The sequence below is a fragment of the Amaranthus tricolor genome, chromosome 11 (genome assembly GCF_026212465.1).
Source record: "Amaranthus tricolor cultivar Red isolate AtriRed21 chromosome 11, ASM2621246v1, whole genome shotgun sequence".
Lineage (NCBI taxonomy): Eukaryota > Viridiplantae > Streptophyta > Magnoliopsida > Caryophyllales > Amaranthaceae > Amaranthus > Amaranthus tricolor.
Genome location: NC_080057.1, coordinates 18,572,845 through 18,598,559, shown reverse-complemented (window position 1 = coordinate 18,598,559; position 25,715 = coordinate 18,572,845). Strand labels below are relative to the sequence as shown.

At 35.4% G+C, this 25,715-nt stretch overlaps 2 protein-coding genes across 2 annotated transcripts; both read left to right on the top strand.

Moving 5' to 3' along the window:
* The first annotated feature begins 11,897 nt into the window (after positions 1-11,897).
* On the top strand, positions 11,898-12,458 carry LOC130826628 (uncharacterized). Its single transcript, XM_057692201.1, has 2 exons — positions 11,898-11,999; positions 12,082-12,458. The coding sequence occupies exon 2, from the start codon at positions 12,132-12,134 to the stop codon at positions 12,456-12,458; it is 327 nt and encodes a 108-aa protein (XP_057548184.1). The 5' UTR covers positions 11,898-11,999; positions 12,082-12,131.
* Positions 12,459-15,328: 2,870 nt separating this feature from the next.
* LOC130826930 (putative tRNA pseudouridine synthase) lies at positions 15,329-23,948 on the top strand. The gene is made up of 8 exons (XM_057692561.1): positions 15,329-15,789; positions 15,895-15,927; positions 19,866-19,978; positions 20,078-20,226; positions 20,499-20,643; positions 21,243-21,674; positions 22,691-23,104; positions 23,632-23,948. The coding sequence occupies exons 1-8, from the start codon at positions 15,492-15,494 to the stop codon at positions 23,650-23,652; spliced, it is 1,605 nt and encodes a 534-aa protein (XP_057548544.1). The 5' UTR covers positions 15,329-15,491; the 3' UTR covers positions 23,653-23,948.
* The last annotated feature ends 1,767 nt before the right edge of the window (positions 23,949-25,715 follow it).

Below are 25,715 nucleotides of genomic sequence, written 5' to 3'. Positions count from 1 at the left end.
TTACTCCATAATATCAAATATGTTTAAAAATTTTCAAAATTAATTAATCCAAAACTTAAATGAAATAAACTAAAATCAATTAAACTGACATAATTAAACTAACATAATAAAACTAACACAAATTATTAAGTATTTTCAACCAAAAACAACTTGAAAAACAAATTTACAAAAACAAGTAAATATATAAATCAACTTGAAAACACAGATGATCATTAAGCTAGCATAAACTCAGCACATTATCATCAATAAGAAAGCATAAACACAGCACATTATCATCAATAAGAAACAATATAAATCAGCCAAGATATGTTACTGTGTATTCACTGCTCTTCTTAAGTGTGTGCATAATCTTCCCCCTTTTGTCATCAATCAAAAAGAATTAGGGGTTATCAAACCTCAGCACAAACCATATAGATTTGTCAGTGATGAAAGCAAGAAACAATAATAAAAGTAAGTGCCATGAATAAAAATCAAACCTGCATATAGTTAATTGTCACAGACCATTAATAAAAGCAAAGAAAGAAAAGTAGCAATTGTTCAACATTACAACAACAATGTACCCCAGATGGTACAAAGTAAAAGGTGAAATTGTTTGTGAAATGTAACAGCCATTCAAATCTTAAAAAAATAGGGAGAGGGTTCAAGGGGCAGTCTCTTCTTCATCCACATATTCGGTCTGCACTTCTACTGTATCCAACTTTGCACCAAGAAGATGCTCCATCATGGTAAGTTGATCAACAATTGAAGCGAGTGAGACACGAACTTCATCTTGAAAAGCACTGAATTGAGACTGTAGATCTGTAAGCTTGGAGAGAACAGAATGTGAAGATGCTGTAGGAATAGGATCAGCACAACCAATACCAGGAGATGATGGAAATGGTGGTGGTGTAAAATGAATAGGTGATGGAGGTGGTGATGAAGTTTGATTTGGTGGTGGAGTGGTTGGCTTGGGTGAGAGAGGTTCGTTTGAAGTAGGCTCAGGAATGCTTTCAGTGATATCATCAACCATTGCAGCCTTTCGTTTTGAAGCAAGCCTCCTACTCTTCCTTTGAATAGCTTTACCCTTCCTCCTTAAGGCAATCACAACCTCTTCATCACTGGAATCATGACAGAGATCATGAGGCACTTCTTCTCCTAAAGCTTCTTCCTCACCTTGTACCCCCTCAGTTCTTGTTCCCTCCTCTTGTTCCCCTTCTTCTCCTTCTTCAGTGGGAACAGGCCCTTGTTCTTCCTCCTCTACTGCTTCTTCTTTTTCTTTTTCCTCTTCTTTTTCTTTCTTTATTTTTACTTCTTTTTCAATTTCTTCTTCTTCTTCCTCCATTTCCTCCTCATCAGAACCTACATCAATTATTTCTTCTGATTCGTTTATTAACACCCCTTCATTATTTAATTTTAGATGCAAATTTTTCAGACATCGTGCACCAATTTTCATATTGGGACCCATTGGGAACTCCAGCCCATCCAATGGTGCCCCAAACTTGCGAAAAATCCATGTTAACAGCCCACAACATTCTTCTTCTCAATGCAGTCAGATAAATGTGATCATCAAAGATGGAAAATTTATTTTTATTTGATTGTCCATGCAATAAATCAAAGTTGCATCACGTAGACTCACCTCACTCCTCTTAGAGTTTCGGGGCAAGATGAATCTTCGTGCTACATTATAGAGTGATTTATGCAATGGAGACAAGACATTGTGACTGATTTTACCCCTTTTTTGTTCAACCCCTAAAAACTTAAAAATCGTTTTTTCATTTATTCCAGAAAAAACTATCTTAGTACCAACACAGTATGTATCAAAACCAACATTCGGAATATTGAACCATTCTGCCAACAAAGCGCTGTTAAACTCTAATTTCATGTTCCTAACCATACTAGAACACATTCCACATTCATTGGAGAAGTTTGAAATAAACTCTCGCATAATGTTTGGGAAAATGGGATTACAACTATACTCAGTCATCAAAACCTCCCATTCTTGAAATTTTAAAATAGTATGAAGTTGAGGAAAGTGTGTAGAGTCATACCAGTATTTATCTACCCCAAATCCGACAGACATTTCCTTTGCAATCTCTTCAGCATTGTTAGGATCAACTTGCTTCAAACGCTTGACCGCTTTGGAGGATGATTCACTTTTTGGTGAGAATATTTTGCGTTTTGTTCCAGCATTTTCAGTGGTTTCTTGGGATGGTGATGGTGCAGCATTCAGTAATAGGGGTGGATGAACAATTTTTAAGGGTTTTGGCTGGATGTTTTGGTGAGATTTAGAGGCTTTCTTTCCTGATTTAGACGTTTTCTTGCTTGATTTTGGAGTTTTCATGTTTGAATTTTGAAAGATTGAAAGAAGAAGGGGGACGGTTTCTTGCAACGATTTTTGAAGAAGACGTGTGAAGTGTGAAGTACGGGAAAGGTTAATAAAGTGGTGAAGTGACGGTTACCTCAAGTCCAATCCCTTTAATGTTCTAATCATTGCGTTTGATATGGAAGGATTTTGAAGAGATGGGATTGAAAACCGTTTCCCATTATTTTTAATTTAAGTTTTTCGTACATTCTTTAAAAAATGTGAAATATGAACAAATTATGAATATTAAAATAAAATATGAAAACAAAAAAATGAATTATGATATAAAAAAAAATTATAAAGAAAATAACGAACATATTGTTGTGGTCTGATCTAACTAACAACATCCAAACAAGAAAATATTCATAGTACAAACTTCATTACGTGTTTACCTGATCCATGCAATAATTGATTTTCAATCAAAATTTTGAGGTTGATTCCTGACCCTCTTTTTTCATGATGCTTCATTGGAAATCTTATGCAACCAACTTTAGTGGAGCTTGATCATACCAAGTTCCAATCTCATCTTTTCATATTGTTCTCTTGAAAGTGGTTTGGTCATAATGTCAGCAACTTGTTCATTAGTATTAACATGCTTTAATATAATATTTTTGTTTTCTACATTATCCTTAAGAAAATGATGTCTAATATGTATGTGTTTAGCTCGTGAGTGATGAACTGGATCTTTAGATATACATATGGCACTGGTATTATCACAATAAATAGGAACACATTCAAATTTAATACCAAAATCTCTTAGTTGCTGTTTTATTCAGCTTCGGCTGTGGATAATGCAACCGTGTTTTGTTTCTTGGAACTCCATGAAACTAAACAAGAGCCAAGAAATTTTAACATACCTGACGTGCTTTTTCTATTAACTAGATCACCTGCATAATCTGCATCACTAAAACCTTTTAAATCATAAACATCACTTTTTGGATAAAATAAGGACAAGTCGTCTGTTCCCTTCAAATATCTTAAAATTTGTTTGACTGCCGTGAGATGTGATTCTTTAGGATTTTATTGAAATCTAGCACATAAACCAACACTAAATGAAATATCGGGTCTTCATCTAATCTAACATTTGTAGCCATGGATGTATGGTTGGTTTTAGCGTTGTTTAGCCCATACTTCTTAAGAAGTTCTTTTATGTATTTTTGTTGATGAATAAAAATACCATTTTCAGTTTGTTTAATTTGTAAACCAAGGAGGAAATTTAGTTCTCCCATCATGCTCATTTCAAATTCTGTGCCCATTAGGTTAGCAAATTCCTTACATAATAAATCATTAGTAGCACCAAAAATAATATCATCAACATAAATTTGAACAACCAAAATATGAGAACCTTTATTCTTAAAGAACAAGGTTTTGTCGATTTTTCCTCTAACAAAGTTATTTTGTATCAAAAACTTTGACAGTGTTTCATACCATTGCCTAGGAGCTTGCTTTAAGCCATATAGAGCTTTATCAAGCTTATAGACATGATCAGGACATGAGGTATTCTCAAAACCTGGAGGTTGTTCAACAAACACTTTTTCATCAAGAAATCCATTTAAGAAAGCACATTTCACATCCATTTGATATAGTTTAAAATTCATAAATGCAGCAAAAGAAATTAAAATTCTAATGGCCTCTAACCTTGCTACCGGAGCAAATGTCTCGGTATAATCAATACCTTCTTGTTGATTGTACCCTTTGACCACGAGTCTTGCTTTGTTTCTTTCAATTATTCCATGCTCATCTAGCTTATTCCGAAATACCCATTTCAGACCAATTACCTTCTTGTGTTTTGGTTTGGGTTCCAAGTGCCATACCTTATTTCTTTCAAATTCATTTAATTCATCTTGCATGGCTATTATCCATTCGGAATCCTTTAGAGCTTCTTCGTGATTTTTGGGTTCAAGTGATGATAGGAACGCAAAGTGTGCACAAAAGTTTCTCAGTTGAGATCTGGTTTGTGTTCCCTTATTCATATCACTTATAATCAGATCAAGAGGATGATAACTTTGGTATTTTCAAGGTTTAGGCACAAATTCTCTGGAGGGAACAGTAGCATGTTCTGATTCAGCATCTTGATTTGCATTTTGTTCAGCTACTGGATCATTTTGGTCATCTGTGGGAACAGCTGGATTGGGAACAGTCCGCTGGTCCTATTGTGCTGGCAGTTCCTGGATTTGGTCAGTTTCTCCTGCCTCTTCTTGTATTGGCTGTTCACCTGATGTTCCTAGATCTTGCATTTTAACTCCTTCATCATCATCTTCTAAATTTGCAAGACCTATTTTAATATTATTTGTTTCCTGTTCACTTGTTGAAATTTTCATCAAAAATTATGTGAATAGATTCCTCTACGCACATTGTTCTTTTATTGTAAACTCTGTAAGCTTTGCTATGTGATGAATAACCAAGAAATATTGCTTCATCACTTCTTTCATCAAACTTACCTATATTTCGTTTACCATTCACATGAACAAAACATTTGCATCAAAACACACGAAAATAGGAAATATTGGGTTTTACACCTTTGAGCAATTCATAGGGTGTCTTAGAAGTGATTGGCCTTATTAACACACGATTCAAAATATAGCATGCAGTATTGACGGCCTCGGCCCAAAAATTCCTAGGTAGACCACTAGCAATCAACATGGTCCTAGCCATTTCTTCTAAGGTTCTATTCTTCCTTTCCACCACTCCATTTTGTTGTGGTGTTCTAGGAGCGGAAAAATTATGATTTATACCATGTTCATTATAATAACTCATGAAGTTTGATTTTCAAATTCTTTGCCATGATCCGATCTAATGTGAACAATTAAATTATTGGTAGATTTTTGTATTTTATTAGCAAAAGATACAAACTCATCGAAAGCTTCATATTTGCTTACTAAAAATAAGGTCCAAGTAAATCTACTAAAATCATCAACTATGACAAACACATATCTTTTGCCACTACGACTTTGTGTTCTCATAGGTCCACATAGATCCATATGAATTAATTCTAATGGTCTAGAGGTAGTCACCAGAAACTTTGATTTAAATGATGACCGCACTTGTTTTCCTTTAGCACAAGGATCACAAATTTCATTTTTGAGGAATTTTATTGCTGGTAATCCTCTTATTAGGTCTTTTGATCTTAAGGTGTTAATCAATGAATAGCTAGCATGACCTAGACGCTTGTGCCAAAGAAGTGGGTCTTCTTCTATAACGCTTAAACACGTTAGACTGTTTCTGGGAACAGTGTCCAGGTCCACCACATAGGTGTTCCCTTTTCTGATTCCCTCTAGTACAGGGTCTCTTGTGTTGTTCCTAGAAATTATACATCGTTCAGAAGTAAACTTAACAGAGTTACCTTTGTCACAAAATTGAGAAATACTTAAAAGATTGTGTTTTAGATTCTCGACTAAAAATACATTGTCAATGGCATGGGAGCTTGATCTTCCAACTTTTCCTTTGGCGATTATTTCACCCTTCATATTATCACCGAAGGTTACAGTTCTCCCATCATACGCTTTAAGTGAGAGAAATCTTGATTTATCACCCGTCATGTGCTTGGAACACCCACTGTCGAGATACCATGAGTTGTTCCCCCTCACTTGAGCCTGTAAAGCAAACTAATGGTTAGTTTTAGGAACCCAGTCAGCCTTGGGTTCCGTGTCGATTAAATTTGAATCATGTTTCTCAATCCATATGCATTCGACATAAGTTTCATTTGCCTTAGTGTGTTGTTCCCTTTTTACACATTGATATTTTAGGTGTCCATTTTTACCACAAAAGGAACAGATTTTACTACTAGGGAGATCTACATATACCTTTTTCCTTTTTTCATTCTTAACATAACCTAGACCTTCTTTACTCTTGGTTTTAGCATTTAGAATCCATTTGGGAATTTCATTGATTTTCCCTTTTCCTCTTAAGTTAATTTGATCTTTTAAAAACTTATTTTCTTTTTCATATGATTCTAATTTTAATTTTATTTCTTGAAATTCCGTGATAAACACATGAGTGGTTTTATCATTTTCAACTAATTTTAATCCTAGCAATTTGTTTTGATTTAATTCAATGTTAAGAATAATGAAATCCTGCTTTAATTTCTCCAATTGTTCTTTTAAAATGATATTCTTATCTAACAAATCAAAAAATCTACTTTGCACATCGATCGTAAAGGAATTTAGGTATGAGATATGATCTTTACTTAAGTTAAGGTCTTTCTCAATTTGGAGACACTTAGTTGTTTTTTCATTCAACTTTTCTTGTGTCTCTAATAGCAATTTGATTAATTTATTCTTACTTAAATTAGACAGTTGTTTAGGAGATGGACTAGAAGACATTACCTCTTTTTCCTTAGACTCTTCATGAGATGCCATGAGCACAGATTTGCGGTTTCTTCCTCTATTGGCGTATCAGTTTCAGCTTCGCTTTCACTATCACCCCAAGCTGCGATCATAGCTTTTCGAAAATCAGTTCTGAAGTTTCCTTGTTTAGGCATCCTTCCAGCTTCTCTTGTCTTTCCCTTGCTCTTCTCATTCTTCCATAGAGGGCAATCTTTGATGAAGTGGTCAGTACTTTTACATTTGTGGCATTCAAAATTTTTCTTCATGTTAGCAGTTCCTTTTTCTTTATTATTCCTTTGATTTCCATATTTGTTGTTCCTGAAGAATTTTTTGAATTTACGTGCCAACATAGCAGCTTCCTCTTCCCTAGCTTCTGATTCTTCACTATCATCTGCTGCCAGAGCCAGTTCTTTGTTTCGGGAACTGTCAGCTGTTCCCAAATGCAATTCATAAGTCATGAGGGAACCAGCCAACTCTTCCAAATTAAACTTGGTGAAATCTTTCGATTCCTGAATGGCTGTGACCTTAGCTCTCCAGCGTTCATCTTGTGGAAGACTTCTCAGTATTTTCCTAACTTGTTCATCAACGGGAATAATCTTACTAAGAGAGACTAGTTTGTTAGTAATGTTTGTGAACCTGGTAAACATCTCTTGGATGTTTTCCTTAGGTTCCATAACGAACCTTTCATATTTGGACATTAGTAGGTCAATCTTGGATCGCTTCACTTCACTAGTACTTCATGGGTAACTTCCAGCAGGTCCCAAATTTGCTTAGCAGTTTTGCAACCCATTATACGATTGTGTTCATTGGGTCCAAGACCACAGTGAAGCAATTTGATAGCAAAAGCGTTCATCTCCATCTTTTGAAAATCTTCTTTTTCATATTCAGTGATTGGTTTTGGAATAGATTCGTTATTGGAGTTGATGGTCGTCACCTCAAAGTCTCCAACTTCAATAACTCTCCAAACTTGATAGTTTTCGGCCTTTATGAAGATTTCCATTCTATTTTTCCAGTAAGTATAGAATTTCCCATCAAACATGGGTGGCCTTTGTGTGGAGTACCCCTCTTCCATGCGCTCGTTCATCTTCAACATCTCTGTGGGAACAAGATACTGCTCTCAGGGTTTCCTGATTAAATGAGGAACAAAGCTCTGATACCAATTGTTAGAATATGAAGAGATGATCAAATGCAACAAGAGGGGGGGTGAATTGTTGTGTATTGAGTTGTACTACGTTTTTGCTCTAACTTGCGGAATTATAACAAACAAAATAAAACTTAAGCTTAAGAAGCAAGAAATAAAAAGGAGACAAAGATTTTACGTGGAAACCTTCTTGGCCTAATAAGAAGGAAAAACCACGACCCCCCGGGATTTCAAAATTCTCACTATGTTTAGGCAATCAATTACAATTACACAAAACAATGCTTGCTTCACTTGAAGCTTCTCTATTCTAGGCCTTATTCTCTTTCTCTATTCTCCCTTTCTATTTCTCTTCTCACGATTCTCTTTTCTTATACCCTTAGACTTCCCACAAGTCTAATTACAACAAATCACTCAATAACCCTTACAAGGCCAATTCTCAAGAGGATAAGAATTAAAATAATTACTTAAGAAAAATATAATAAATTAATTGGCATTGGAAAACTGAAAATATTTTTCTTAAGATGATCTCCCTTTAATGGACACTCTTTTATTCTCTTGGATACTCTTGGATTCTCTTGAATTCATTTTGGTTCGAGCACAGTCCCTTCTATTTATAGTGGGAACAGCCAGCAGTTTCCTTAGACATACCTCCCACTACCATCCACGTTCTCAAAACAAACGGATAGTGGAATTACCACAAGAATAAATGACCGGCTGTCATTTGCTAAAAGAGAAAATCAGTTTCCTTAATGCTAAAAATAGCATAGGAGTTAAAAACATAAGATCCTAAAAAATAGGAGATCTAAATCTTTAAAAGAAAAAGTCTTGGGCTATTTTTAGAAAACCTAAAAATAGATTTGCCAACCAATTTATTAATAATTACGCAATTAAATTAATTCTTAACCGTTACAACAACTTAAAAACAGAAAATAATTAATTCGCAATTTTCCAGTCGATGTTATTCTCCAAACCTGCTACGTAGGAACAACGTACTGTCTCCAGCTTCAACTTCAATCAGAATGTTCATTTTAGGAACAGTAGACCGTACGTCTACTTAGAACATTATAACACTTATCTAACATCTTGGACATATTAAGACATGTACATCTTCCACGAACCAAGTCATAGGCTTCATCAACGATTCAAACTAAATCGGATATATACCTACAAAACAATCTCTAAAAATATGTTTGTTTATTTAAAAAGTGAAGTCATCATCAAAACCTTAAGAGGCCAACAGGAGTGTCCTCGGATCAAGTTGGACTAGAGTCGGATTCGGACTGAATTGCCATCCTTAATGAGAATCGTGAGAACCAATCTCTTTGATAAAAATGTGTTATTTTTTTACCGAAAATATGTTACTTTTGTTTGAAAAAAAGTTGGTTTTTTTAGCAAAAAAAGTGTTACTTTAAAAAAAAATATTTTTTTCAAAAAAACAAACATATTACAAAGTATCACGTTTTTCTGAAGAGTAACACCTTTTTATGTAAAAAGTAATACCTTTTATGAGTTTTTTTCAGAATTTTTTTACTTAAAGTCATACTTTTTTGCCGAATAGTATCATAAAAAATAGTAACACCTTTTTACCTAAAAGTAACACCTTTTTAGTAAAATGTAACACTTTTTTATAAGACAGATTGATTATCACGATTCTCATAAAAGTATGGTTCTTACTGGAACTTCTTCATATATATTTATATATATATATATATATATATATATATATATATATATATATATATATATATATATATATGTATATATATATATATATACATATATATATATATATATATGTATATATATATATGTATATATATATATATATATATGTATATATATATATGTATATATATATGTATATATATATGTATATATATATATATATATATATATATATATATATATATATATATATATATGTATATATATATATATATATGTATATATATATATATATATATATATATATATATATATATATATATATATATATATATATATGTATATATATATATATATATGTATATATATATATATATGTATATATATATGTAGATATATATATATATATATATATATATATATATATATATATATATATATATATATATATATATATATATATATATATATATATATATATATATATATATATGCAGAAAACTATGGTTAAGGTCCGGAGAAGGAAAAAAGACGACAGCTCATATCTATTAAAGAGAGTGCAGTCAAAGAGTCTCTCGACTCGAGAAAGGTCTTGAAAGATATTGATTCATTTCAATAAAAATTTTATGTTAATATTTTATTCTCTACAAAATTAGAAGATTTGATATTTTTTCAATAAATTTATGTTAATATTCATATCAATAAAAGACAATTCGATACGTTGAAGGTGAGATTGGTATTGGAGGAATGAAAAGTTCCTTATTTAAATAACATAATCAATTTATGTTAATATTTTAATGTCTACAAAATTAGAAGATTTGATTATTTTTGGGTGATGCTATTTTTCGCCACCCCTTTTCATTTTATCGCCACCCCCCTGTAAAATTACATTTTTGCCCCTGTATTTAAAAAAATTACAAAATTGCCACTATACTTAAAAATTAATTAATAAATGTAAATCACGCTTAATAACACTAATAAGAATTTAATGCGTAAGATTTGTTTATATATATGGAATTCTGAAATGCGTATGAAGTACGAATTCAAACACGGTACTATCTCTCTAAAAACTGGTATTATCTCTCTAAAAAGTGTTAAAGAAGTGGTAACCCGTAATTGGTTAAATATGGCTAACGAAAGCGACTATGAGTCGGATGCGGTACGTAAAGTTGTCGTTGAAAAATTAAAAAAAAAAAAGGCGCACAAATCTGGGCGGCTGAACCATGGTTCAGGCGCACAGATATGAGTAGCTGAACTATGGTTCAGGCGCACAAATCTGGGCGCCTGAACCATGGTTCAGGCGCACAGATCTGTGCACCTGTGAATTTTTTTTTTTCTGTATTAATTTTTTTTAAATTATTATTATTATTATTGTTAGTACTATTTTTTATTTTCCGTATTAATTTTTTTTTATTTTCCGTATAAATTTTTATTGTTGATAAATTTAAATTTTTAAGATTTTTTTATTTACGTAATGTTTTTAATTTGTTGTTGTTGTTGTCATTATTATTATTATTATTATTATTGTAGTCATTAATGTATTTAATTTATATTATTTATATTTCAAATTTGCAGGAGTTTGAAAACTTTGGAGACAACGTAGACTACTCCGGTAGCTTTGTTACGGATAGGGAATTTATCTCCTTAGATGAGTTACATAGTTGGGCCGATGCGATAGCAATAACAATCGGTTTTCAATTTACACGTGCTTCTTATAAAAAGAAAGAAGGACGTTCTAGAGTTAGTGTCTATTTAAGATGTCACCGCTATGGTAATATTAGGGGTGATGTACATAATCTAGATAATATTGCCCGACCTGGTTCTAAAAGTAGAAGTTGCGGGTGTAAATTTATGATTGTAGGAAGTAGTCGTAAACCACCAGAAAGACTTTGGACGGTAAGGGTGTGTCCTGGTGAAAAGGGAAAACATAACCACCCGTTCTTGGTGTACAGAGATGGTCATGTAAGGGCAAATAGGATTAATGTAGACATTCGGGAGCACATACGACAGCTTAGTGCAACCGGAATGCAACCGGCCTTTATTATGAATTCTATTAGAGATAATTTTCCTGGTTTTTATGCTAGTATGAATCAGATATATAATATTAGACAATCAATAAGGAGAGAAGAGATGGAGGGTAGGACTCCCCTTCAACACTGTCTTCATATGGCCACAGAACTTAATTATGTGGTCTGGACAGACTTGGATAACGAAGGGCAATTGAGCAGACTATTAATTGCAAATCCTACCTCTATCCAAATGATACGTACGTGGCCGTATGTTGTGCTGATGGATACAACGTACAAAACGAACAAACAAAAGTGGCCACTATGTGAAGTGATCGGAATGACGCCAACCAATCACAATTTCTTGGCTGCGTTTTGTTTGATGCGAGATGAGGCGGCTGTGTTGTATTCGTGGGTGCTGCAGGGATTGAGAGATATTTTCGGCACTGCTCAGACTCCTAGCGTCATTGTAACCGATCGAGACGAAGGTTTATCTGCAGCTATTCGTGACGTCTTCCCAGGTAAAAAGGCTTTGCTGATTCATTATTGTGGTTATATCTAATGATAATGTCTTAATTACGTTCAATGTTTTGTTTAATGTAGATGTGCGGCATTTGTTATGCATCTGGCATATTGGCAACGACGTTGAGAACATGGTGGACAAGTTGTGTGGCGGCAAGAAAAATCAACAAGGGCAGGTATTCAGGAAAAGTAGATGGAACCCCTTGGTTGAAAGTTCTACGATCGAGGAATATGAAGATAAATGGCAAGTGATCGTCAGTACGTGGTCGCTTAGGAACAAAAAGGTCGTTCGGTATTTGACTGGAACATGGATTCCACTGAGAGAGAAATTTGTCCGTGCGTGGACGAATGATTGTTTACACTTGGGTAACCGGACTACCAGCAGAGTTGAAAGCCAACACTCGTCTTTTAAGTATTACCTTCGTCCGGGGCTATGTACGGGTGTGAGCACACTTTGAACCAATCAACGTAATTAGGTTCAGCCTCAAAAGGAACAGAAGCCCGACGAAGTCCCTGCTCAACAAGGCGGGCACTATAGGGGAACCTACTCCATGCCTCCAAATATACAGCAGAAGAAGGAAAGGTCAGGTAGTAGGTACCGTGTGCCAGTCGGACAGCCTTGGCTGGTCTAATAGGAGCGGGAGGAATAGCCTGCACGAACCCAATCTGTCGCAATGTCCGCTCCGGCAAATACACCTCCACAACATCAAAGCACGTGATACCCCCGATTACGGTGGTGCGTGGGTGATCATTCAGCAACGCACCAGCAGCAGAATTGTAGGATGTCCATTCAACCTGCATACAAGCGAAGTTCACAAAAAAATACTATAAATTGAAAACAACATGCATGACAAAATGTAATGTACAGTACCTGAGTCTCCGTCATTGAATCAAGAACCTTGTGGTAGTCCCTCAACCTGTCCAGCTCACGACATGGTTTTTTCGGTGTCCACATCTCCGCCCTAGTCATGTTTGGCACATCTTCTCGGCGAGCATGAGGGCGGAAAGCGGGAAAGTACTCATAGATCCATGTCTGGAGCAATGTGAGGCATCCAGCAATGGTCTTGCAACCAGCCCTAGATGCCATTCCGAGCTGCCTGTACAAGAACGCCAAGGTCACCGCACCCCAGGCCATGTCCTGCTGATCGTCGTTCACGGAAAGTATCGGGTGAGGTCGCATGCCAATTCTGGACTTATCCGCCAACAAGGTAGAGCCGATGACAGCCATGTAGTACGCTGTCTTCTGGGTATCCATGGCCTGCGACCTATGACACAGCCGCATCAATTCAGCAACGGTTATGCATCCGCCGGTGAATGAACCTTTACGCCGAAGCTCAGACAGAGGCTCCCCGAATAGATTGGTAATACCAACCTCCCACTCCGCCTCCGAAGGCTTAGCCGGCAGAGAACCTTCAATAGAAATACCCAATATGCGTTGCACGTCGTGCAACATAATCGTCATCTCTCCCCAGGGAATGTGGAAGGTGTTCGTATCCGGCTGCCACCTCTCGACGAACGCAGATATCAAAGCACAATCGATGTGCTGGTGCATAATGACCGGTAGTCGGCCGAGGGAAGTGGCAGGTAGAACATCGTTTAGCGCATCGGACATATCCTTCAGTCCGATGATGGACTCCACCGGTCTCTTCCTAATACGGCATTCTAGAATCGGAGGCGTACGCTCGGAGCCGTCATAAATAAGTTTAGCTATGTGCCCGCCATAGCTAGGGATCAGTCGCGTATCTGTCGGCCCACCGGGCTGGGGTGATGTCACTAACCAGTCTGTGTTAGTGGACTGTGAGGGCTGATTATCGACAAAATTACGTCCTGCGCGCTCAGATGCGGCAGAAGAACTCGGGCCGCCCCGCGCAAATCTGCCGTCGGGGCCGCGAACAACAGCCCAGTCCACTTGGCGACACTCAGTACCTTGGAACTGAACATCATCAGCATCATTATCATCATCACTATAAACCCCCCAACTACTCTGGAGGCTGTCAGCCTGGTCATCAATAGGAGTACGCACTTGGTTCAGCGTACTCGACCTTTGGGCCTCACTGTGTCTGACAGCCTCTTCATGCCTAGCCCTCCTAGCAGAACCCGTCACCCCCCTCTCATGCGGGTCCCCTCTAAGTAAAGTAGGCCTTGAACTATTACCTCTCAACAATTGCCTAAAAAAACCTTTTCCTTTTCCTTGATTACCAGCCATTTTCTACAATTTTTACAGTTTTATTCAAAGATAAATAATAATTTAACAACAAAAAAATTAACATACAAATTTACACTAATAATTTATAAAACAACACATGAACATATTTATAATAATAAAAAAAATAACAATCACATTAATAATAACATAATTAATTATAATAACATTAACATATATTTAATAAAAAAAAATACAATCACAATAATAATAAAAATAAAATTAATAATAATAACATTAACAACAATAATAACATACTTCAAAATTTAAATTAATTATTCTTAAATATAACGAAAAAATATAAAAAAAATTAAAAAGGAAGGCGCCCAGATCTGGGCGCCTCCCTTTCAATTTTTTTTTTCTTTTGCATTCAAAACAATATATAAAATTTACTTAAAAAATATAAAAATTACACATTACAACATACAAATTTACAATAATAATTCAAAATTTATATTAATTAATCCTAAATACACGAAAAAAAAAAAAAATTCAAAACGGGGCGCCCAGATCTGAGCGGCTGAACCCCGGTTCAGGCGCCCAATTTTGGGCGCCTGAACCGGGGTCCAGCCGCCCAGATCTGTGCGCCTCCTTTTCATTTTTTTTCTTTTGCATTCAAAACAATATATAAAATTTACTAAAAAATATAAAAATTACACATTACAACATACAAATTTACAATAATAATTCAAAATTTATATTAATTAATCCTAAATACACGAAAAAAAAAAAATTCAAAACGAGGCGCCCAGATCTGGGCGGCTCTACCCCGGTTCAGGCGCCTGATTTTGGGCGCCTGAACCGGGGTCCAGCCGCCCAGATCTGGGCGCCTCGTTTTGAAATTTTTTTTTTCTTTTGCAACTAATTAAATTAAAAATAACTTACCTCGATTAATAATTTGGGGATTGTACTTAATTTTTGCTCCGAGATTTAGCTTTAGTGAGTTGTATTTAGTTGTATTGAGAATAATTTTAGGTGGAGTGTGGTATATATAGGAATTTCACCCTTAATGGCAATGTTGTTAATTTTTTATAAAATAAGGGTAAAATGGTAATTTATTCAGGGGGTGGCGATAAAATGAAAAGGGTGGCGGAATATAAGGATTGGGTTTTTTTTTTTTCCCCTGAGCAAACAAGAGTTATCACCATCACTTTCAACCTCTCTTCAAAGTTACTGTTAGTAAAATTCATGCTCACACGGATGCTATGTTGGTAACCATGGAAGCTGGAGCAGCTTGGTAGCGAGTACCGATTAAGTTTTAGACTTTTGTGTATTGCTAGAAATAGAAATGGCGGTATTATGGTCTCTACGACTTCCATTAACAACTCCATGGAAAAATGGTTGTTCTTATGCTAATCTCAAACTCTTTTCTTCTCCATCATCGTCTTCATTCTTTCACCATAAAACTAGACTCAACATTCTTCTTTCTCACTATTTCATTGCTTCATTATCGTCATCACTTTCAACTTCTGCACAAACTCACCTTGCGATTCCAGTTCAGGAATTAATCACTTCTTCTAAATGGGAAGCTTTTCGGAAAAAGAAAGTTGCCATGCGTGTTGGCTATGTCGGTTCCAACTACAAAGGTTTTTTTTTTATTCTAAATTCTAGTTTTCTATCTATTTTTCCCTTTCATCAGCAATCGATTTACATGAATTGTTCTTAATGTTCGCTGTTTTGTGTGTAATTAGGTTTGCAGAAACAACGGGAGGATAATATTCGCAGTAAGTTTGAATTGTTTCCGTTTTCTTTTTTTTTTGGTTTTTATTTGCTCCTCTGGTACTGTAATGTTGCTCGGGACATTGAATGTTGTGCCAAATTTTGTTTAATCATTTATCCGTTTGATGTGTTATCATCCTTAGCGATTTTTCTGTAGTTACTAGGGGCGAATTAATTGATTTGAACCTATTAGAAATCTTTTTTGAATCCAAAGTGTAGGCCAATATTGTTACGAAGAAATGCAGACATTACAATATCAAGGATTCATGGAAGACCACCTCCAAGCCAAACATTTTCACAAATACTAGTAGCAGCCGACATAACCATTCTATCAGCTGCCGTTTCCTACAGTAGAAAGCGAAAGAAATAAAAGAAAAATCATTAAGGAAGGACCTAGCATTATCCACAACAACCTGCACCTACATACTTCTTTGGGACTCATCTTGAAGAGCTTCCATTGTATTCTTTGCATCTTCTTCCACCACAATCTTATGCCAACCTTGATCTCTAGCCCTTTTTCTAGCCCAACAATCCGCCATTCCTTCACCAAATTCAGCACTACTCAAAATCCAGACCGTACGAGAGCCAGCATATAAGACCTCTTCTTAGTCATTCCTTGCAACCATGTCCAATCCCATTCCACTCGTACCATGAGCAAAGATAAAGCTCTGAATCTTTGAATTCACCAAATTAAAGCAAGAGGGGGACATTAATAATGATAAAACTCTGGATAGTCGGGCCTTGTCTCAGTGGCATCAAGTACCATACTGATTCGATTCTTATTGACCCTATCCCGTCTACCTAGTAATAACTTTTTGAATGATAAAACTCAGATTATTAGACAATCAAAATAACTTACCTAAATGTTGGACTTGAGTTTTCATCAAAGAACAAAGTTAAGCCAAGCCACTAACTACATGGAAAGCTTCAACTGTTTGTCAATATACCGAATTGTTTTTGGTTTAGAATTATCTTGGCTCTTCCACTGAACATTATCAAGATGATCTAAATTTTAAACTAGAGTCTCCATCAAAGTATGAATACAAAACATTCAAGGAAAAAAATTAGAACTTGAAATAGTGTGCTGATTGAGATATTGCATCTGATATACACCCTCCAAATTGTAAAACAATTATTTTTAAACAAATTTCGCAATAAAATGGCTTATATTACCAAAGTACAAAAGGAACCCCTTCCTAGTGCCTAAAACATAAGGCTCTAGGCAAACAAAATCAAACAACCACAAACATTTACTTCAACTAATACAAGGTAAAAGCCAAAACACAAACCAAAACAAATTACATTGGTGATCAAGCAACCATGCTTTAGCACAATGATTCTCCTTAACAGCAACACAAATGTGAATGAGATTGAGCTCAGTTGCAATCAAGCTTAAAAGCAGCAATACACATGTTTCTTTGACACCAAACTACATAAAGGGTTTCAGTCCAAGCTAGCTTTGATTGATTATCCTTCCTCCCGCTTAATCGAATCTAACTATTGATTTGAGCATCCAAAAAAATAGCAAAACTGATAGAAGTGAACTTGTTCATAGATTGGGTCAACAACGATCTAATGAACGAGTCGTGCTCAATGGGCACATAATGGATCAAAAGAAGGGGCATAGTGTTGGGCATTGTTCTCTCCATTTACTCAATATATCATATGTATGGAGTCTCATGTGAAGGGCCATCCAAAGGAAGAAAACACCCTTTGGACTAACATTGTTGTTACAAAACAACCTCTTCATATGAAGTTTTGGGTGAGTTCCTAGCATCATATAGCTTTGGCCACAGGGAAATCGTTGTTATCATAGAAAATCCGCCAAAGATTCCAGTTCTACACCATTGCTCTATCGTCTAAAACCCTTTTTACCATCCAAGAAGCTTTGTATGGAATAGGGAAGTTTTGAATTTCTTTGTCTTCAATATAGTAAGCATGCAACCAACGAAACTAAACCCATATTTTTTTGTTTCAACAGCCCACAACAATTTAATGATAACAACAACATTTCAAATCTCTATCCTCCTAAGGGTGAGCCCACCACTAGCCTTAGGTAGGCACACATTAACCCAACTGATAAGAGCTTTCCTAGAAGGAGAGTCCCTACCAGTCCAAATAAAGATCTTGTAACAAGTCTCAATCTACTTGAGAAGCTTTTTAGGAAGCAAAATTATTTGGCTCTAGAGTCTAGATTCTCTACATGTCTTTGATAACAAATTTCTTTCATCATAAGTTAACAATTAAAATCAATTAATTAATTGTAGAGGCATATGATTTGCAAATTTTTGGGGTTAGGATAAAGAAAAGAGGGTAGAAAGAGAATGAGAAGGTGAATCAGAAAAACAAAAGAGGACATAGATTCTTTTTAATATGTATCATGATTTGTGACTTGTGGATATTTTGTTGCCTGTTGGCATTACTGATTTCTCCATAGAATATTCAATAGTCAAATTTATAATCCATGATCTACAATAATCAAAAATCTATAATCTATCTTATAAGATTTTCTTTTCCAAAATATTGTTAAGTGAACCGCTAGGTAATATCGTGATTCATAATTAAAACGTATTTTTCAATGCATCGTTCACGTTGGATTAAGCTTTTTTTAACTGCACAGTGACCTGCTACATGACATTGTGATTCATATCATTATATATTTATATAAATCGTTGTGTCACTGCATTCACCATAGTGTGTGCTTACATAGAAACAATTAAACCTTATTGAGACTTGGTTTACAATCCTTATTTGGACCCTTATCCAACCCATCTGCTTTTATTTTGGAAGGACCTTTTACGAGCTTGTCTCATTCACAGCTCGCCCCATTTTAAAACCTCAAAATAGCAGGTCGGATCCAACATGATTATTAGACCGAATAAGACTTAGAAATATGTTTTGGAGATATGCTAGTGTATGGGGGATGAAAAATAGAGGAGAAAAGAAATGGAAGGACAAACACATAAAGGCAGAGATTTGTGGAATAAACGCTTCATGGAAAGATGATTACATTTAGACTCTGCTTGGAATCCAATCATAAAAATTGAGGAAGTAAAAGCTCATGGATGAAAAGGCACAAAGCATTAGTTGATGGGTATAATATTTATGTTCCTCAAGTTTGTAATTTTTATGGGGGTAAATGATTATCTCCTCCTCAAGCCTCTACTAAAAATGCTATCTCAATAGAATTTCACATCTTTAACCAATACAACAAAGTCTTTAATCACACACAATCATAACAAAGAAAGGCTTCTCATTATTATTAGGACCTCGACACTATATCTGTACTCTTCATCAATTTCACCCTTCTCCTTTTCATATTTCTAACTTTTCTAAAGAACAATTGAAATCAAAACTGGAAATTGAAAATTAGAAGTACTTATTAGTTTATACAACCTTCACAACAAATTTTTATATCCAATACAACTTCATTAGAGTAGTGATGGAAACTCGCAGTAGTGACAACTTCATTAGAGCAATTTCCGGACGAGAAAGTTGAAAAGACACTATAGTAATTTTGGTAATTGATTGGTCTGACTTCTGAGTAATGAGGAGAGAAGAAAGTAGAAGACAAAAGATGAGGCAACAATAAGGGGTAATATTTACCTTAGGCCTTGTGGAAACATGGAGTAAATATTTACCCGTTTTTGGAGGAATTAATATCTCCAGTGATATTTAAGTATGTTCCAAACAATTTTTTTCCCATATCTTTTATCCAAGTAATATTTACTCACTTAATACTTGGTATCCAGACATGCTATTATAGTAATGATTTTTAGGAATGCATTAATTTGGAAAGTATAACAAACTAGAACGGAGGAGTGCTAGTTTTAACATTGATAAGCTATTGCATTTTGGGGATATTTATATGTTGTTTTCACTGCATTTGCTTCAATTTGACCATCGGTTCTAGCTTCTTTATTTCTTACTTTCTTCATTGCAGCCATTGAAGAAGCCTTGGAAATCGCCCTGTATAAAGCTGGTGGCATCCGCGATAGTAATTTTGGTAACTTAAACAAAATTGCTTGGGCAAGAAGTAGCCGAACTGATAAAGGAGTAAGCTAGAACTTTTGACCTTCTCCTTGATTTCCTCTCCCCCTATTTTTAAACAATTCATTGCTGGAAAATTTTGAAGTTGTTGACTGTTGTTTCTAGGTTCACTCACTGGCCACCACAATATCGTTGAAAATGGAAATTCCTGAATATGCATGGGAGAATGATCCAAATGGTGTTGTTCTTGCGAATCATGTTAATATGCATCTCCCTGATGATATTAGAGTGTTTAGTATATTACCTTCTCAAAGGTACTGCCGTTATGCTTCTTGTCCTTGAATTTAATGCGCTGCTGCAAATTTTTTATTCTATCAGAGGAACACCCTACCACCTTTTTCGCATGATTTTTATATTCTTTGCATACATTTTGTGCATCTTACTCCATGTGCAACATTGCAGTTATAACCTTCAGATCTTTGCTGCTACAAGTATGCAAAGGATGTTAGCTACCTGCGATCTGCATACACATCTCAAACTAGATAACATTGGCATCTCTCATTATTGTCTAATTGCTTTTGATTAGGAGCTTTGATCCTCGACGGGAATGCCATATCCGAAATTATTCCTACCTCCTTCCAGCTGAAATTATTGGAGTAACAAGTCACTCCACTGATGCTGAAATTGATTATAATATACAGGATTTCAATGGAATTCTTAACTGTTTTGAGGTATTTCTGTCTGATGTTTTTTCTTATAATCATCTTTTCTAATGCGTTTCTTCATTCGAGTTCCTGATTCATGTTGGTCTTCTGACTTGTAATTAGTGACTAGTTGTTACTCTGCTAGGTGACTGATATTTTAGATTCATTTTTTAAATCAAATACCATGCAATATATTGATGGCAGCTTTTCCAGTTTATTTTCCTGATTGTTGTATGGGGTTGTTCTTGTTCATTTTCAATGACTGATGCTTTAATACTTTTCTATTTTATGTCAAATCCCAATAGTAGCTCAGCTTCTTGTGCTGGGTGATGTCTTTATATATATGATTTTTGATTAAAATTAAAAAAAAAGAGGAGTAAAAAAAGTCATCAAGAATATGCTTCTCAACCTCACATTTTTGGGATGAGACTAGGATGGTGATGGTGGATGGGTTTGGGGGTATACTTCATTTCTTGATAAGTTTCTCCATGATGCTAATCAGTGATTAAGTCTATTACAATTTTTAATGTACAGCATAATTTTATTCTCCTGATTGATATTTGTGAAGTTGATTTTGAATTTTATTTCAGAAACGTTAGATTAGAATATTGTGATATGTTTTACAGGGAGAACACCCTTTTCATAATTACACAGCCAGGTCAAATTACCGAAGAAGGCCCACTAAAGGCCGTGCAAATCGAAGACACAAATCACCTAATAAACTGCCATCCGTGGAGGTTGAGGAAAACCATACTGATTGTCAATCCTCAGTCCACGAAGAAGATGCATTGACTGATGAAGAATCGGTCACTAATCTTTCTGATGCAAGCGTTGATGAGCTGCTGGATTCTGAAGTTGGGCATGAGTGCGAGTCAGGGACGAGAACTCCTACTGAAGTTAGGTTCGCTAGATGGCTTCATGAGCGTGATGAAGCAGACAGTCTCAGTTCTGCTCATTGGAGGAAAATATTTCAGTGTTCTTGCAGCAAGTTGGAGCAATCTCATGGAATGGATTTTGTGGAGATCTCGATATGTGGGGAGTCTTTCATGCTACATCAAGTAATCCTCAGTAAATTTCTTTGGTTCTTTAAGCAGATGGTCTGATCATGTATCTATTAGTTTAATATGCATCAGGTTGCCTACAAAGTTTAAGAGTCATAGTAAGAGGACATGAGTCTATTGAGTTCAAGTGGCAAATCGTATAATTACTGCAAAGTCAACATATTCTCAGCAAGGGATGTGGTGAATGAACTGGATTCTCGATTAGGAACATGTATTAGGGCACAATCTGGTTCTAGCCTTCGTAATTTTATGCACTTTCTAGTGAGGTGGCTAACTGCTGACTGCTGACCACTTTCTTTTGTCCCTTTTTCATTTGGGTGCTTCTCTTTCTTAGCTGAGTACTGATGACTTGACTGCTGGGGGGCTTGTTGGACTCCATTGAGGTTGCAGGTTTATGGATCGCACAACTTGTGCAGGTTTTTAAAACATCTTTTAATGATTGATTGGGATAAATCACTAGATAGCTGTGTGTTTTGGTTTAAGTGGAATTTTTTCAGTCTTCATTAAAGTCTCAATTAATTCTTTCTTTTGAGGTAATTTTTTTATTATACATTCTAGTTTATTCTACTAAGTAAACCCTTATGGAAAATTACCGTGCTTGAAACACAAAACGTGTTAAAAATGAAAAATATTTGTCTGTCGCCTTTGGTACAGAATAAAGGTCTTACTCTTTCCTAGTCTAGAAAAGATTTATGACTGATGGCTGCTAACTAGTTGAGCTTTTATATTTGATATTCTAAATATGAAAAACTTGTTTGATACTTCAGTATTGCGCTAACTAGTAGAGCTTTTGTATTTGTTATTCTAAATATCAAAAACTTATTTAAAACCTCACTATTCGCATTGGTTTGAGGAAGGATATATGTATATGCAGTTTGCACCATTTTCCTGTCAACCCAACATGCATCTACCTTCTCATAAGGGACTATTTAGCATACATTGTTTGGCTAGAATACTTGGTGAAGCCTCCGTACAAAGTCTGATAATTCGTTGTAAATTTGTTTGTTGGACAGATTCGGAAAATGGTTGGTACCGCTATTGCAGTTAAACGTGGCTTGTTACCGAGAGATATCCTCAAATTGTCACTTAACAAATTCTCGAGAATTATTCTCCCTCTTGCTCCATCAGAAGTTCTACTGTTGAGAGGAAATGATTTTAGACTGAGGAAGCTACCTGGAAATAAGAAAAGGCCAGAAATGCACATTCTTGTTGATTCTGAAGAAATTAATAATTCAGTTGATGAGTTCTATGTAACTACACTTCTACCTCAGGTTTCTAAATTTATGGACCCTTCTAAATCTCCTTGGAAAGAATGGATTGAGATTTTGGATACCAATACAAGTATACCAGAATCGGAGTTGGATGAAGTCAGAAATGCTTGGAATGTTTGGAATGAAGAGTTCCAAAACAAGATTCTTCAGAGAAAGGTAAGCTGTCTTTGATTTATCGTTGCTTCTAATTATACTATAATAATAAGAATAATTTGCAAATTACAACCATAAAGTTTAGCGGCACTTTTGCAAATTACAACCTCGATGTTTATTTTTTGCGAATTACAGCCACCAAAGCATCATAGTTTACAGGTTTTGGTCAAAAACACAAAACTCCGACCACTTAATCTAAAGTTCCGACCACTAGAATGGTTGGAATTCTATGTTTTGGCATGTACCTGCAAACTTTGATAATTTGGTGGCTGTAATTCGCAAAAAATAAAAATTGAGGCTGTAATTCGCAAAAGTACTAAACTTTAAAGCTGTAATTCGCAAATTTTTCTAATAAATCTTATAAAAGCATATTGAAGATTATTTTAGTTTAATATTGATACTTTGTCCGTGTATTTTTGAAAATTAATGGTCAAAGTTTGTGAGTTTTGATCTTAGAAGCAAATTAATGGTCAAATTAACGGTCATGTTGTACTCATCGTTGTTGCATTTTGAATTATGTTTACCTGCAGAAAAGTGTAGTGCATGATTGATTAAAGTCCTAGAGATGAATACTCCAATCTCACACTTTTTAATCATGAGAATTTATACAATGGGTGTTGGTCAATCTGAAGCTGTATTCTACACGACCATCCTGCTGCAGGTGAAGTCACTGATTTTCCTTTTCTTTCCTAGTATCCTGTTGCTCTTGCCAATAGGAATCGCCGGGTGGGTGCAAATGGGGTTTTTAAACATGGTATGCATATGATTAAGTTGTACATGCAGTTTGGCTTTTTCTGATCTTGTCTAATATCCAAAACTGCATATTATTATGAAATTTGTTACTGAATTTCTAGCATTATCTTGCATTTAGTTAACTTTCCAAGTTTGTGCTTGGTCTTACAGCTACTCATGTGGTTTTGGTTGTTTTGTCATCTAATGGCTAGATTATCAAATTGAGATCAATTGCAAAACAGGAAACTCTTCATTTGGACCAAAATTTTTGAAAATCTTGTTCATTAGGCAACAAGGGTTGACCAATTAGTTCCCAAACAGGACTAGGATGCCAGGTTTTGGCCAGATTAAGTCTTTTTTCTTTTTTTCTTTTTTTTTTTTTTTTTTTTTTTGCGTTGTGGTCTGATTAGAACACCAATTCCAGATAATTAAGGCTTTAGGATACTTTGCTCAGCTGAATTCCGCTGGTTTTTAGCCACTGTCTGGCCTGATCAGCTCACATTTCTTGATAGACTCAATAGTCATACAGCATAAGATGCCTAACACACAACAATTTATGTGGAGAATTATGCTTTGACGTGATTTTCAAGGGCTCTGTTGAACAACATCCCATTACACAACATTCCATTCCATGATGCATGGGTGCACGAATTCAACTATAAAATGACCACATTTGTAAGCTTGTTTAATGTGTGACTATAGCTCATCGTCCAAGTCAAGGTAAAGATGTATATGCATACATGGGGGATAAACTACCCACGAAGAAATAAACTACTATTGTGAGTAGTTTATGTGTTCAGTAATTTTTTTAGTAGGTCTATTTGTAACATTCTTAGTATGACTAGGGTTAGTACATTCCTAATTAGAGGCGTGTTGGGTCATGAGTAAAAGCATTGAGTCAAGAAGTATCGATTTTCATACTTTTCATACATTATCACACTCTAGAGCTTTGCATTGAAGTTACAAAAATCGAAGGTGATTTCAGCTATGCAAGAATCGGACCTGTAATGAAGAAGTTGTGCTTATACAAGTTGATTGAAATTTTGCATTGAGTCAAGAAGTATCTTAGCTTTTGGTTTTATATTTTATCTTTTAGAATCATAAGAGGTTGGGTTTGAATTTATAAGATGATTTGGATTAAATCCCTTGCCTTTTTAATGGCCTCACATCCCCTTGGGATACAAAAGGGAATTGAAATTTATATAATTTGAGCTTGCAGCTTTTGCATTCTTCTTGTGTTCTTTATTATTGAGGGAAGCGATTTAGAATCAAAGACAATCTGTGAGAGTTGATTGAGTGAAGCTTAACTTGATCAAAAGGTGAGATCTTTTGCGAGTGAAGGAAGACCATCACAGTTGGATAGTCAAAAGCTTGTTCAACCTTCGGTTGCATTATGTGAGCATTCCCTCGCAACAACTTATTCTTTTATACACACCTAGCTTGATCTTTTGTAATTGGCCATATTCAGTGCAGGCTCACACCTTGGCAGGGGATTTGAGGGGTGGAATGTAACGTAACCTTCCCCTTGTGGGTGATTAAAAAGATTTTTTCAATTGACTTTTGGGACCATTCACATATAGTATAAGAATACAAAGTGCACACGATTTAATTTAGATCAAGACGTGAAGAGCCAAAGACGTATAAATTTTTGGCCTTGTTGAAAATGTCCATTCAACGTCTCTTTGTTCAAGTAATGAATTTCTGATAGAACTCAAGTTTAAGACTTGAGAGCCAGTCATTGATGGAAAGTCATCATATCTCAATTGGAAACTTAGTCATGCATTGTTCTGCAACTACAGGTCTCTTGCATCACAGAACCGACCTAATTGTTCATATTCTTTATTCGCGTCAAGAGTTGCACTGTTCTGTTTTCCAATCTTTG